This window comes from Equus asinus, chromosome 22, assembly GCF_041296235.1.
Source record: "Equus asinus isolate D_3611 breed Donkey chromosome 22, EquAss-T2T_v2, whole genome shotgun sequence".
Taxonomy (NCBI): Eukaryota; Metazoa; Chordata; class Mammalia; order Perissodactyla; family Equidae; genus Equus; species Equus asinus.
The window spans coordinates 65,877,606-65,893,098 of record NC_091811.1 but is presented as its reverse complement, the minus strand read 5'-3'; the positions used below and the strand labels follow the sequence as shown (position 1 = coordinate 65,893,098).

The following is a 15,493-nucleotide window of genomic DNA, read 5'->3' as shown; positions in this document are numbered from 1 at the left end:
GATCTTATCCCTCAAATGCATACTAGAAATCTCTATGCTTTCCACATCCTATGCTTTCCAGAAATCAAAGGATCAAGTATCCTCTTCTGAGATGTTTACTTCAGGGCCATAATTTAAAATTACAGAGCTTATAATATAGAAAAAATGTTTATACAACCAGAGGCGGAATGCCACTTTCCAGAAAGTGTGGCCACATTGTTCATCAATCACAAATAAAACTCTTTTCCTCAAAGGTTTTCTGTTTTTCTCGATAAGAAAAATAGCTGTTTAAGAAAATCAAGGCTAAGTCATTTTGACGTAATTGTGTTTATTTTCAACTAACATTAATTAAAGACAGCCTCATGGAGTATCAACTGTAACCCCAAATGCCTGTACTTAACAAAACAGAGATTTTCGTCTGAATTATTTCTGATGATCACATCCGACTTCCAACAAGCAGTCCCTCAACATCCCAAGGACAGCATAACGTGCTTGAAGCCACCTTTCTAGATTAAAATAAAAAGCCATTCTCTAGCATAAACCTTCATTCCACCACATTGGGTAAATAAGCAAGATACATTTAATCAAGAAACCTGGGAGCCACGTTAATTACAAAGAGTATTTCACTTTAGTATTTCACCTGAAATTTAATTAAGCTGGGCACCTGGGAGTGCACTGAAAACACCAAAGGACAAATATTTTAAAGTTATAAAAAATGTTTTAATGTGAAAATTATATTCCGGGGTAATTTCGCAATTACAAGACATCACATATGCCTTCTGACATAAAGTATTCTGAAGCAAGCAAGGCAGGAAGAGTTGATAAACATTAGCCGCTGTCACGCGAGTGTGTTTCTACCAAGGCTCCGCTCACTGCACCCTGCAGCCTTACCCAGGGTCTCTTTGAAAGAGAAGGAGGAGCTTGGGGGGGGGGAGGTGGTCATCTCAGGGAGGATCCGGGTCCTGCCCCAGGCGAGGAAGGGGCAGCTCCCCCGCCCCACCGTCCAGGACCCGACGGAGAGACCCCCGGCGCGGGGCGCACGGAGCGTGCGCGGAGCCTCCAGTCCAGCACCCAGCCAAGCGACCCCAGGCACGGGGCGCACGGAACGTGCGCAGATCCCCTGGTCCAGCACCCAGGCAAGCGGCCCCTCGCACGGGGCGCACGGAATGTGCGCAGATCCCCCGGTCCAGCACCCAGCCAAGCGGCCCCCGGCGCGGAGCGGGGTGCACTGTGCGTCCACGGAGACTCGGTCCAGGAACGGGCGGAGCGGCCCCAGCACGGCGCGGGGCGCACGGAGCGTGCGCGGAGGCCCCAGTCCAGGGGCCGGTGGAGCGACCCCCGGCGCTGGGGGCACGGAGCGTGCGCGGAGCCCCCGCCCGCCAGGGCGCACTCACCGAGGCGGCGCCAGCCGAGCGCGCCGTCGCAGCTGTCCAGGACGGCGCAGAGCTCGCCCAGCAGCACGGGAGGCAGGTCGAAGAGGAGCGTGTGCGCCGAGAGCTCGCCGCGGGCCCCGCCGCCGCCCGCCGCCGCCGCCCAGGCCATGGCTCTGCCGCCGGAGAGCAGGGCCCGGTGGAGGAGGGAGACGAGGCCAGGCCGCTGCGCGCCCGCGGGGGGCAGTTACACAACCGCGGAAATTCTGCTTCTACGACGGCGGCCCGGCCGGCCGGCCCACGTGACGCCGAGCGCGCTCCCCGGGTGCCCGCGGCTGCAGGCCGGGCTCCCCGCCCGCTCCCGGGCGTCTGGTTGCTCCGGATGTGGGACGTGCCTGAAGAGGCAGAGCCGAGGGCGAGCTGCCCCAAGACCCGGAGGGCCGAACTATGGGGAGTCCGCCACCCCAGGTCCGTCCCGGCAGGGGCTGTCTCCTGGCGTGGATGGATAGGGAATCTGTCGTCACTTCTTTGTAAAGTTGACTTCGTGTTTTCCGTTAGAAAAGCGAGACACGTTCATTGAGGAACGCTTGGAAAACACAGAAAAGTCGCACGAAGAAAATAATCACTCAGCTGAAGACAGACACTCTCAACGTTTGGCACGTGTTCCTCCTGACTTTGACTGAATTTAAACAGATAAGCGTGCACGTATGAAGTGGTTATTGGAAAAGGTGGACGTAGATACAACAATAGAAAAAAGACAGAACCAAGTGGAGTGAAATTGTGGTCCTTGAAGAGGCTGCCCCTTCTCCATGCTCTGTCTGGTTTTACTCCCTTCTCTTCCTCCTGGGCTCTACTGATGAAAGCATGTTCGACCACGCTTCTGTTCCTCAGGGTGCTTCCTTTTAATCTTCCTTTTGCTTTGAACATGGAGTTTAAGTAAAACGGACTATTGTTCTGAAATCTCCTACTGTCCATGCAGTAACCTCCCACCGCATGCATGATGTAAATAAGAGGAGACGCTTCGAAAGTGGTCAGAAAAATCCCGACCTTAACGAATGAAGAGTGCACAATGGCCATCGACTAAAACCCACACCTGTTTGAAACCTTTCAGATTTGTACTCTTTGGGAACGGCGCCCCCTGGAGATCAACCGTGATGCTACGCGACCATTTAGTACCCCAACCTGAATTTCCAAGTGTTTCTCAGCTGAAGTATCCCGCAAAATACGCTTGAAAATTGATAAACCCAATACTGTTTGGGCAAAAGTTTCTGTATCCCTCTGTTCAAATAGCTAAGGTGTTAATGCCAATCTGTACGCGTTTAAGAAGCCCTATAGTTCTCAAAGAGGCTACTTGAATAAGTTGAGCAATAGAGCCAAGATACGATTAAGTACTTGGTAGGCATTGAATTGCTAGAAAAGGGGAGCCAAACTCAAATATGCAGAGGAGCCAGGAAGTCACTGTGGGTGAGTGAAGCAACCAGCAAGGCCTACTTGGCCACATGTTTTGATTCAGAGAGAAGCAAGGATTTTATGTGAAAGCCGATTTTGTGAAGTCTATATGGATTATGTGAAATCTCTTGTGTTTTTAGGGTTGGCAGTTACTATCAGACCGTGCTCTCTCCCTATTCTCTAAAGCTGCCTTTGACTTTTGAATTTTATATCATCAGGTTATGTGCACTACTCTTCACTGTCGCTGCCGGGCCCTTCTCTCCTGCACCTCAATTCCTCCTCATTTTTAGAACTCATTTGTTGAACTGTCTTGGCAAATCTACTATCCTGATTAAATCCAGTTTTCCAATTTTTGTCTCTGTACCCATGCACCTGAGTGTAGCTGGGGGTGAGGGTGAGGTGGGACAAAAGTGCTGTTAATTGGACTCAATTGAAAATCAAAGTCGTGACTCTCAAGTGTGTCCTTTATCTGCCAGCTGGTCACACTATGTGCTTTTGCTCCATTTACTCTTCTGGTCTCCTTGACAACTGTTTTATGACTTTTCTTTTCTCCTCAACTCCCATCACCTTCCTCCCCATCCTCATGCCCAGATGAGGGTCTTGAGAATATGGATGCATTGGGGTAAAACTTCCACAGAGTCATACTACCACATCGATGTAGCTCCTGGCATCTATACCGCCATATACTCCCTGGTCTTTTCCATAAATGAATTATCTAGGCTCCTATCCGAGTCTAATACCTTCACTTGTACACTAGCTCCTGTCTCCTACTCAAAGACATCAAGGGCGACTTTTCTTGTTCCCTGCTACATCATCAATTTCTCACTCTTTACTGGATCAATTCCATCAGCATACAAATATGTTCCACTTTAAAACAAACAAAAGAACTTTCATGCCACTTCCCTCTTCCATCAATCACCCCATTTCTTTGCTCCTTTTGTGGTAAAGAGTTGAATATTCTCACTGTCTCCAGTTTCTCTCCTCTCATCTTCTCCTGAACCCACTCTAATTAGAGCCACCCCTCCCACCTTACTCCACTGAAACTGCTCTCTTCAGGGTCACCTATGTCCACACCATTGCTGAATATAATAGTCAGTTGTCAGTCCCTCATCTTACTTGATCTATCAGTAGTTTTTGACACAGTTGATCACCTCCTCCGTGTTGGACATTCTCTTCATTTGTCTTCCGCATTCTCTTACATTTTTGCTTATTTCACTGGTCACTCTTCAGCTTCCTTTGCTGTCTTTCCTCTTCTCCATTAACACTTAATGTTTGGGTGCACCAGGACTCAGTCTTTAGTTCTTTTCTCTGCCTACACCCACTCCCTTGGTAATGTCAACCAGTTTTGAGGCCTTAAATACCATCTCTCTACCGAGGACTGCCAAATTTATATGTTTAACACAGACCTTTCTCTTGAACTTGACTCATGTCCAAAATTGAGCTCTTGATCCTGCCCCCTAAAACTGCTCTTTCCACATTCTTCCCCATTTAGGTTACTCCATCCTTCCAGTTCTTGACCCAAAAATGAGAGTCTTCCTTGACTTCTCTATTTTTTCATGGCCTGTATTCAATCCACCAGCAAATCCTGTTGACTCTATTCAAGATATGTCTAGAATCTGATACTTTTCTCCATTCCTGCTACTGCCATCACAGTTCGAGCCATCATATCCTGTCTGGATTACTATAGTTATCTCCTAACCAAAAGCGTCTTCCACTATTGCTCCCCACAGGCTTTCCTCAATACTACAGCCAGATTGATCCTTTTTTGGTTTTTGTTTTTGCTGAGGAAGATTCACCCTGAGCTTTCATGTGTGCCAATCTTCCTCTGTTTTGTATGTGGGTCACTGCCACAGCATGGCCACCAAGTTGTGTAGGTCTGTGCCCAGGAGCCAAATTTGGGCCACCAAAGTGGAGCCCCTCAAGGTTAACCACTAGGCCATGAGGCTGGCCCCCAGATTGATCCTTTTAAATGAAATCTGATTATGTCTTTCCTCTGTTGAGAAGCCGACAATGGCTTCTAATTTCAGTCAGAGTAAAAGTCAAACTCTTTATAGAACCTGCATTCTCTCTCCCTCTCCTTATTCCTCTCTACCCTGTTACCCTCTGATCTTGTTTCCTTGTTCATTCTGCTAGCCGCACTGTCGCCTTTCTGGTCCTTGAACACACCAGGCCGAAGCCTACATTAGAGCCCCTTTGCACTTGCTATTTCCTTGCCTGGCATGCTCTTCCCACGTGGTGAAGGTCCACCCTGACCTCCATATTTAAAATAGCAGTGGACCAGGCACTCAGATTCAGGCTGGCATGTGACTGAAATTGGCAATAATACATGGCTTGGTGGGACCAAATCTCATTCAGATGTCTCTCACTGCATCTGGGTAGAAACATGCAACAGCTCTGGCCTTGCCTGGAACCATTCTATAACGACAGGAGGTCAATATTAGAATGAAGTGAGCCCTGGAGATGGTCTAGTGAGAGAAAAGGCAAGATCCTTGATAACCTGTTAAGCAGCTCATTTATTCTATACCTAGAGAATGTCCTACTTGTGGCCTTCTAATTATATGACATAAATTCCCTTATTAAGTCAGTTTTTAAGCTGAGAGTCTTGTTATTTGCAGCCAAATGCATCCTAACTGATACCCTGAACGGACATTTCGTCATACTCCCTGATTTGTGGAGGGCCTGTAAAACCGATGGAAAGGAAACTGACCTCTGCCCCAAACTGGAGTTCAAATGTATACAGCTCCATCTGTGGAATGTGAGATGGTTGTGGAAACTGTTTTGCAGAGAGAGTCAAGTGGGCCCCCTGAGAGAAATAAACGTTAATAGAGAAGGATTCTGGCAGCGTGAAGTTCTGGAGGCATGTGAGACTGCGCTGGGATCCATGCAGACCCAGAGCCTGTACCACACCCCACCCACTCCAGCATACATGCTTTCCCGGAAAGAGAGGGCTGTGGCTAAGCCACAAAACATCGACCTAGCCCTTTGCCGTGGGATGCTCCCCAACTCCACCCCCCACCCTCCAATCTTGGATGCTAGAAGAAGACAGTGCTTCCATCCCAACTGGAGGGAAGACAGTAATGAACTGTAAAGAATAACAAACAGAGATGCTGAGGAAACCCTGAAGGCTGTGGTGACAATGGCACCAATACACGGTCTTATTAGTGTCCAAGCCACAGCCAAGCACAGGCATCAAAGCCTAAGAAATCTGAAAACAGGTGAGTCAGATAACAGCTCTTAACATATATGAGATGATTATCTTGGTGGCAGCTATTGATCCAGCGTCCCTAAGGATGAATGTTCAAAGGATACCCAGGCTTGTGGGACGTAGGAGATTTCCTGGTTTTGGAAATAATTTTCAAAACAAAGATCGATAACCTATCCCATCTTTGAGTCTCATCCCGTCCCCGAGCCTTAGAGGGTCCTAGGTGCACTGGGGTTTGGGGTGAGAGCACTGGTAGTGCACATTACTTGGTAATTTTAAGGAGTGAAAGTTGGATGGTTTCTTAGGCTTACATCAAAATGACCTCATGAAAATAACATGCAATAATTATTCCCCCAGTTCTGTGTGTGTGTGTATGTATTTTTAAAGGACATTAGGCTTGCATTATCTTGTAACCTAACCTTTTCTCATTTAAGATAGCAATACATTTTTCTAAAAATCTTTATTTCACAAGATGATGTCTACTAAAATTTTAGCAGTTATCCTCTTAGGGTTGATGGAAAGGATTACTGGTGATTTCATTTTCTAACTTTGTGTTTTCCACACTTTCTAAAGTGAACATATGTCATCTCTATAATTAGAAAACTCTCAACTGTAGAAAATAATTTCTTCCAACACCGTCATGGTCGATCCCGTTTGACTATTTTCTTTTTAAATCATTTTCATGGCACTTTTCACCTCAGACTATGTTGCTGTAATAACTTTTTCCTAGTCACTAGTGACTTTTAAAGGTCTGATTTTTATAACTGAATAGTTTTCAGTCAAGGTCTTTTCATAATAATTTCAACATTAGCTAATGTTCTTTTTTGAAGCAAACATTTATTTACCTCTAGAAGAACCCAAAACATGTGTAAAAATCTGAGATTATGGCGAAATATTTTCTCTTGCAGTAAAATATTTATGTGACTGAGCAAAAAGGGGCTCATTCTGCTCACCACAGTCTGGAGCCAATCAATTGCAAACAAGTTGGTGGTTGAGAAAGGAAAGTTTATACAATTAGCCAGCATAATTGGAAGATGGCAGACTAGTATCCTGAAGAACCATCTTAAAATCACACAGATTCTTGAGGCAGTTCTATTGGGGAAATGGGCAGGGAAGGAGGGTGGTTAGGGATGTCGACCATCTGGTGTGAAGAAGTTCAAGGCGCCACATTATCTCTTTCTTCTGTCATTCGTGATGGGTACCAACACAGAATTTTTCTTTCTGGAGATTGTCATGTTCCTGGGGAACTCAGAGAACAAAGTCGTCTTGTCACAGCTGGGAGATAAACATAAGCCAGAGTCACAGAACTAGCAGATCACATGTTTTGTAGAAGAGACAGGTGGTTAATCATCTAGGCTACCTGCAGGCTAGAATGTATTCACAGAGGCTAGTGAGTCAGGGCCATAGCTACAATATTGCTTCCTTTCCCTGAGCCAGCTTGCCCCACGTTAACTTAAGATCTAGCTGTTACATTTACTCAGACTGTTTGCAATTTGAGACTGGAAAAGGGCTTAGAGATCCTAGTCCAATTCCTGCATTTGCAGATGGTGCAACTGCTGCCAGTGAGGAGAACTCTGGATGCCCTGCTTGTTGGAAAAATACTTACAGAAAAAAAATCTCGTTGAAGATTCCCAAAATGTCCTTGTTAAGTTATAAGCATAAATCTAACGTATTTTCCCTCTCAAGGATTTGGCTCTCTTTTCCTTGCTGTTGAGTAAATCCCCCAAATAAATCCTGTATTCATCTGTTTGGGCTGCAATAAAATTCCACAGACTGCATGGCTTACATAACAGAAATGTATTCCCTCCCCACCCTGGAGGCTGCAAGTGCAAGACCAAGGTGTCGACAGGGTTCTGCTTCTGGTGAGGGCTCTGAAAGAGAGAGAGAGAGGGCTCTCTGGAGTTTCTTCTTGTAGGACACTAATCCTATAAGATCAGGGCCCCACCCTTATGACCTCATTTCACCTTAATTACTTCCTTAGAAGCCCATTCTCCAGATACAGCCACACTGGGGATTACAGCTTCAACATATGAATTTCGGGGTGCGGGACACAAGCATTCAGTCCATGACAAGCCCTCTGCACAGAAGTTCAAGAAATGATGTCGCATCCTCAGGTTTCACAGCTCACATCCTCACGACCTTGGTAGTGAGTTATCCACATCTTCTGGCCTTTCATAGTGGTCATAGTTCCTCTTGTTCTATTACTGAATTTATTTCATTTTTGTGAACCCTTGAAAGAAAAATAAAAGCTTGGATTTTAATCTGTTGCCTTCATAATAAAGGCAGTAACAACTTTGTATATGAAAATATCTAGCATATTTGGGTCTAAAACTGTTAGTAATTTTTCAGATCAAATGGCCTTTCCTCGGGGCTTATTCTGACAGTACCACAGCATTAGTCCCTCATCATACCATCTTTCTTGAATTTTTGCCTTTTTTGTCCTCTATGATGATATTCAGTATTTTATTTCTACATTATTGATTGTTTCTTCTGTTTTCTTAACTGATTCTTCCTCTGGCCTGTGCTATGCACCTGCAGGCCGAGTTCTTTGATCTTTTTATTCCAGGTCTTGGAGATTCATATAATCTCATTCTTCATCTATTATCTCTACCTGGACCATTCTCATATTTGTGTCCTCAGCCCTAACCTGCCCTAAAGATCCCTTTTGCAACTCCTTGTCTCCGATATTTATTGAATAACTTCATTTAGATTTCTTGCTTTCATTTCAAATCAGCATGCCCCAAGCTGATCATTTCCTAGAAAATGAGCCTCCTTGTTTCTGGTCGCATCTGCCAAGGGAATTCCTGAAATTTTTATCGACCGATTGACATATTCAGAAGGCTGTAGTGAGTACCTGCTGTGTCAGACATTGTGCTAGGGGCCTGTATCCCATAAGTCAACAAACCTCGTTCTTTTGTAGTGTCTCTCACATGTGAGTCCTTTCCAATTTGTCTGTGGTAGTTACTTCATGTTTGGATTTTTTTTAGTATCTCCTGCCTGGTGAACTCCTACTCATCCTTTAAGACCCAATTGAAAAGTCACTACCTCTGTGTTGTGGGTTGACCCCCCCAAAATATATATTTTAATCCTAACCACTGATACCTTTCAATGTGACCTTAATTGGAAATAAAGTCTTTGCAGATGCAATCAAATTAAGACAAGATCACACTGGATTAGGGTGGGCGCGAACCCAATGACTGATGTCTTTATAAGAAGAGGGAAATTTGAACACAGAGGCACAGAGGGAAGAAGGCCTAGTGATGTTGAAGCCGAGATTGGAGTGATACAGCCGCAGGCAAAGGAACTCCGAGGATTACCATGCCAGCAACCACCAGAACCTACTAGAGAGGCATGGACCAGATTCTGCCTGAGAGCCTCTAGAAGGAACCACCCCTGCTACACCTTGACTTCTGACTTGTGGCCTCCAGGACTGTGAAAGAAGAAATTTCTGTTATTCTAAACCACCCAATTCATGGTAATTTGTTACAGCAGCCCTAGCAAACGAAAACACTCTGAGACCACTTATAATCTCCCTGGAGTTAATCACTTCTTTCTTGGTTCCATAACAGTCAGTGCTTATTTCTGTCATAACTGTTTTGTTTTAGGTTTTTCCTTATTTCCCTGTGGGCTTGTTGAGGGTTGGAGTGTAGTGGAAGAGTCATAGTCATCTTTGGGTGCCTTTTATACTCCTTGGCACAGAGTAACTACTCAGAAAATGTCTAATGAATGAAAGAAATGATGGCTTTGCATCTAACCAGTAATAATTACAGTTGCCATTTATTGAGCACTCCCTGTGTAGCAGGCATTGTGTCAGTGCCGTACATACTATGTGCTGACAACTATGTTCTGACACCAGTTGGGTGTGCTACAGTTCAATCCAATTCTAACACTAACTACTGGAGTTAGCACAGACCCCACAAGTTAAGGGCAAAGTCCTCCATTTCTGACACTAACTTTCCAGTTAATGCAGACCCTGCAAGTTCAGGGCTCACTTCCACCAGACTGCTCCCACTTCAGATGCTGGCTGCAAGTCGCAGGTATCCCCAAGCTACTTATACTTCTGCCTATTTGACTACAAATTTAGAGTTTCCCATGACCCCACCCCCAAATTTGATAATTTTCTAAAATGACCTACAGAACTCAGGAAAGTGCTATATTTATGATGACCATTTTATTGTAAAGGACACAAGTGAACAGCAAGGTGAAGAGAGAAACAGCACACATGGCGAGGTCTAGAAGGGTCCTGAGCTTCCGTGCCTTCTCCAGGTGCGCCATCCTCCCAGCACATTGATGTGTTCACCAACCAGGGAGCTCCTCGAGCCTCACTGTTTACGAGTTTTTATCTGGGGTTTCATTACATAAGCACAATTGATTAAGTCATTGGCCACTTGATTGAACTCAGTCTCTAGGAGATGTGGCTGACAGTTCCAAGCCTCTAATCGCGTACTTGGTCTTTCTGGCATGGCCAGGCCCTTCCTTGTAACTATCTCAGGGCCCACTATAAGTCACCTCATGAATTAGCATAAATTCAAATACGGAGGAAAGGGGCTCATTATGAATAACAAAAGACACTCCTATCATTCCAGAAATTCCAAGGCTTTTTTAAAGCTCTGTGCCAGGAACTGGGGACAAAGACCAAATATATTGTTTACTATACCACACATGTTATCACATGAGGACTCCTTGAGGCAGGTATTGGTGCAGCCTGCATTTCACAGACGAGGAAACTGAGGCTTAACCTCAAAACTGTGCTGCCTTTCCAGCTCAGCTTTCTCCCAATTCTTTTTATTTCCAAATTAATCTACATTAAACAGAGTTTTCACCACATGACTTCCTCAGAACCTCTTCAGTGGCTCTCTGTTACATAAAAAGTCCTGTCATTCAAGGCTAACATCTATTTCATGGTGGTTGTGTTCGTTCCTACCTCTGCCCGTTTTCCTGCCCCCTTCTAATATTCTCTCCATTCCTCCATAGCTGTCAGATCCACCTGTCCTTTTAGGTCTAGGGAGGGAGTGATAGCAGAGTACTTACCACCACAGAGGTAAGCGCTTTACAGATGTTGTCTCATTTAATACTTCAACAACCCCGCAGGTTAGGTATTCTAATTCGTAGTATAATTCTAATTTTTAGGTGTTCTAATTATCTCGTAGGCCTGGAGATATTAGTTTAGGTGCTCGAAAGTTAGTGAGTGACTGAGCTAGGATTCAGAGTCAAATTTATTTAGCTCTAAAAGCCTATGGGGGACTGGAATTGGCCACCCCAAGATGTGTCTCTTTGGCATGAGGATTATTTTGGGCTGGTTACTTTTAAAAACTGCAGACAGGAAAGAAACTCTGAAAAGTAGAATTTACTTACCCTTTGTTAAGAGACATTTACATGTGTGAAGGAAATCTCCATCTGTAAAGGTGTCTCACTCTCTGTACCAGGAAGAAGGAAGGATGACCTTGTCTCTAGAAACTGTCATCAATGTGGAATGCAAGGACTCAAGTCTGCTTAATAACCTGACTCTTGTTTACTGTACTTGTGTGGTAATCTCCCATAGCTGACTCCCCCCACTCCCAACATCCTCCTTTGTCTTTAGCTGAGGGTGGTATTTAAGGTGAGAACTGCCGCCATTTTGGTCAGTTGCTCAGGTTGCCTGAGCTTCTCCCATGTATACATGTTATAAAGCTTTGTTTAATTTTCTCCTGTTATTCTGTCTCTTGTGAATTTAATTCGTTTTCCGGCCACAAGGACCCAGAGTGGGTACAGGAAATGTCTATAAGCCCATGCTGTTTTTCTGTAATCCATGAGATTTACAAACCTCCACTGTTCTGACCCCTAAAGCTGAGTTGTAGATAAAACTTCAAAATAAGAAATTTTAAAAAGATGGTAGTAGTTAAGTCTCCACTGCTTTAAATGTCAAATGCAGGTTATTATCTAAAAGCCAAAAAGAAAATTATATGCTTTCTAGTCAATCCAGGAATAGAACAGAATTATAGTCTGAGAATAATCTAGAAGAGATTTTAGCCTGGAGTTGGTAGAACAAACATATTAGATAAAAAGAAGAAAGAAAGATGAAGAAATGGGTATAAGAAAGAGGAAAGATGCAAATAGGTCTTTAAAACCACTAAAAATCCTTTTAGATCAATGACTTTATTTACAAAGCACTTTCCTTGAAATTTCAGCTGTAAAGAAATAGCGGATACTGAGTTATTGGGTTCCATATCTGTAAGTAAATGCTTATTGTGATACCTTTCTTATCTAAACTGAGAGGGAGAAAATAATATTTTTTTCACTTTTTAAAAAACAATTTAAACAATTTAAGTATAATACACAGAACAGGACATAAACCCTAAGTATAAACAGCTTGCTATGTTATCACGAAGTGAACATACGTAATCAGCTGGGAAATAGAACATTACCAGGATCCCCAAGTCTTTCTAAGTGCCTCCTCCCAGTTATTACCCTCCCCAGAGGTAAGGCATTTCCTGACGTCTAAGTCCACGGAGAGATTTTGCTTTTCAACTTTACATGGAATCGCACAGCATATATTCTTTGTATCTGGTTTCTTTTGCTCAGCATTATGTTTGTGAGGTTTGTTCCTCTTGTGCACAGTAGTAATTTGTTCATTTTCATTGTAGAAAGTATGCAATTATATGAATATACCACAATTTATTTATCCATTTTCCCAATAGTGGGCATTTGGCTTGTTTCTAGTTTTTGGTTATTATGAATAATGCTGCCATGTGTATTGTTGGACGTTTTTTATAAACATGTGCATGCATTTCTGTTGGGTATATACTCTACCTAGGAGTGGGATTGCTGAGTCATAGAACTTGTTGTGTATGTTCAGCTTTGGTAGATTCTGCTAAACAATTTTCCAAAGGGCTGGCTCCATTTACACTCCCTCTAGCATAGCCAGCTACATAATATATGGAGCTCAGTGCAAAATAAAAATGTGGGGGCTTTATTCAAAAAAAGCAGGAAAAAGTCCCACTAAAAGTACTAAAATATAAAGATTTTTCATTTCTTAGAGAGTCTCTTGACTTCCTATGATTTTTTTACTTGGTATTTAATGTCATTTTAAGTAAAGAAAAAATATTTAAAAATATGAAAACAATTTTACCATTCATCTTTATGTTGTGCAATGCCAGCTTTAAATGCTAACTCACCAAATTACACAATTTGTATTTCCTAGCTCGTATATGCATATGTATTTCATTCTTACTAGAACTATGGAAAAGCTGCCCAAAACTAACTCAAATCTTTTTATTTCACTTCTTGATGCATGCGCATGCTACCAACACTCTACCTTCAGCTTACTGATAAGGATGGACTGAAAGGAAAAGAAACTACAGTTGCCCTCTTTCCCCTTCCTTCTGTATCTTCGTTTTTAGTGTAAGTTGTTGGGTAACACTGGGAAGTACACAAGTCAAAAAGGATATGATAGGATTCCTTGGTAATTCTTGTTTCTTAGAACATCATTGCCTTCTTTCTGCATTCAAAGTAACTTCTGATTTGTAAGGAAAGCTTGGTCTCTTGGGGCTGTCTGCACCCTCCCTCCTCCTCCCTTTGCTAAGTCGTAGATGTAACACACTTATCTTGTACTGGTTTTGAGTCTAGCCTAACTCCTGTGCACTGTAGGTCCAATAGAATTCTCTGCTCATGGGGCATCATGAATGCTGAATGCTGGTGGTTGGCAAGGAAGAGTGAACACTCCTATATTGTGTGTACCTCTTCTGTTCATGCTCATGTGCTATTGTGCTTTCACTTATAAAACATAAGTTCAAAGGCAACATCATTAAGAATTTCAAAATGGTGACAACTGACCATTAAACCAGGTACAAGGTCCATCTGAGAGCAGGGCCCTTTGCATAGCTGCCTTTGCAGGGCATTTGCACAGGTTGCATGCCTGTGGTGCCAGTTCTAGTTTAAGAGTTCCAATTAATCTACAACCTTTTCAATACGTGGTATTATCAACTTCTTAATTTGAGCCATTTGGTGGGTGTGTAGGGATATCTCACTGTGCCATTTATTTGCATTTCTCTTATCATTAATGAGGGTTAGGATCTTTTTAATATATTTATTAGGCATTTGGCTTGTGTGTGTGTATGTGTGTGTTTGACGCCTGTTTGAGTCTTTTCTCCATTTTTCTATCGGCTCCGTCTTTTTTTTTCTTTCTTTGTAACAATTGTTTTTATATTCTGGAAAGGAGCATTATGTAATAATATGTGTAGCAAGTATCTTCCTCCATTTTATGACTTGCTTTTCACTCTCTTATAGTATATTTTGATGACTAGAAGTTCCTAATTTTAATATTGTTTAATTTATCAATCTTTTCCTTTGAGGTTAACTGCTGGTTTGTATCTGGTTTCAGAAATCTTTGCTTTCCTTCAAATCATAAAGATGCTCTCCCATATCATCATCTTGAGTTTTATTGTTTTGTCTTTCACATTTAGATCCACCTGGAATTTATATTTTGTCACTGGCAAGAGGTGGGGGATCAAACTTTGCTAATGCTGCTTTTGGTCAATAAAAAGATGGGTTCCCAGTTCAACTCCAGTTATTCCTATATAATAAATCCCATTATTATGATTTCATATTAAAATGAATAATATGCTTGTAAAATGTAAAAATCATAAGAGGTAAGGTTTTTTGCTCTTTAGGAAGTGAAGTTAGTTCTTTTGACAAAAGCTGCCACTAACATCAAGGATTTAGCTTCAGAACAGACAGTTCCACAGCTATTCTGAGTTCCACATAGTACATCTTTTGAGTGTTATGGTTAAAGTGGGGACTGGGAAAATGCAGGTGGGTTGAAGTAAACTTATCAAAGAAATCCCAAGGGACCCTGGGATGATATTACTCTGGGTATATCTACATCTCATCTTTGTATTGGAATGACAGCAATACCATGAATATTCACTCTGATTCATCGTATTTGCCACGGTCATTTCTTTTAGATTAATACAATATTCCCTCTTCCCTGCCTTTGATCATGACACTCTCCAATGTTTTCTACATTTGGCACACAGTGGTCTGGCTGTTGTATATCTACCCATCCTCATGCTTTGACATCTGTACGCTACTCCGACTGAGCTTTGCCTCCTCCCCGACCCCTGGTGGATGTTGGTCCCTTGAGAACCTGCTTACATCACTCTACTCTTCTCTCATTGGCTCCTACTTGTCTTCTAGAAGTAAGCATTGTGTCATTCAGAAGGGCTGCTTTAAAGAAAGAGCTCAATTTTTGGATCATTATTATTATTAAAAATAATAAAATTAAGTGTCTTCCTAGTGCTTATTGAATGAGATGGGTATTTGTTGAGCGGGACTTCGAGTTGGTCACTTTTAGCAACTCCCCAGGTGTGACAGATGACACGACTGGAGCCATATTATAGTAGGGACAGGGCAGCTCTATTCCAAGGAATTGCCTTGCACGGCTTGTCTTCTTTATCTTCCAAACTGGACCAAACCCTCAACATTCCAAGAAATCAGCAAAGACAAGAATATCTTG

At 42.9% G+C, this 15,493-nt stretch overlaps 1 protein-coding gene across 3 annotated transcripts in view; it reads right to left on the bottom strand.

Annotated features, from left to right (window-relative positions):
• IRAK3 (interleukin 1 receptor associated kinase 3) overlaps positions 1-12,940 on the bottom strand; it is a 68,820-nt gene extending 55,880 nt beyond the window's left edge. For 2 of the 3 annotated variants that reach the window (XR_006518031.2, XM_044755564.2), the window contains exon 1: positions 1,374-12,034. Coding sequence is in view for 2 of the 3 variants with exons in the window: in XM_044755564.2 (XP_044611499.2) it covers positions 1,374-1,521 (148 nt within the window). In the remaining variant the exon portion in view is untranslated. Of the gene's footprint in view, positions 1-1,373 lie in introns of all 3 variants that reach the window. The other variant, XM_044755565.2, reaches the window with a different exon arrangement.
• Between the last annotated feature and the right edge of the window lie 2,553 nt (positions 12,941-15,493).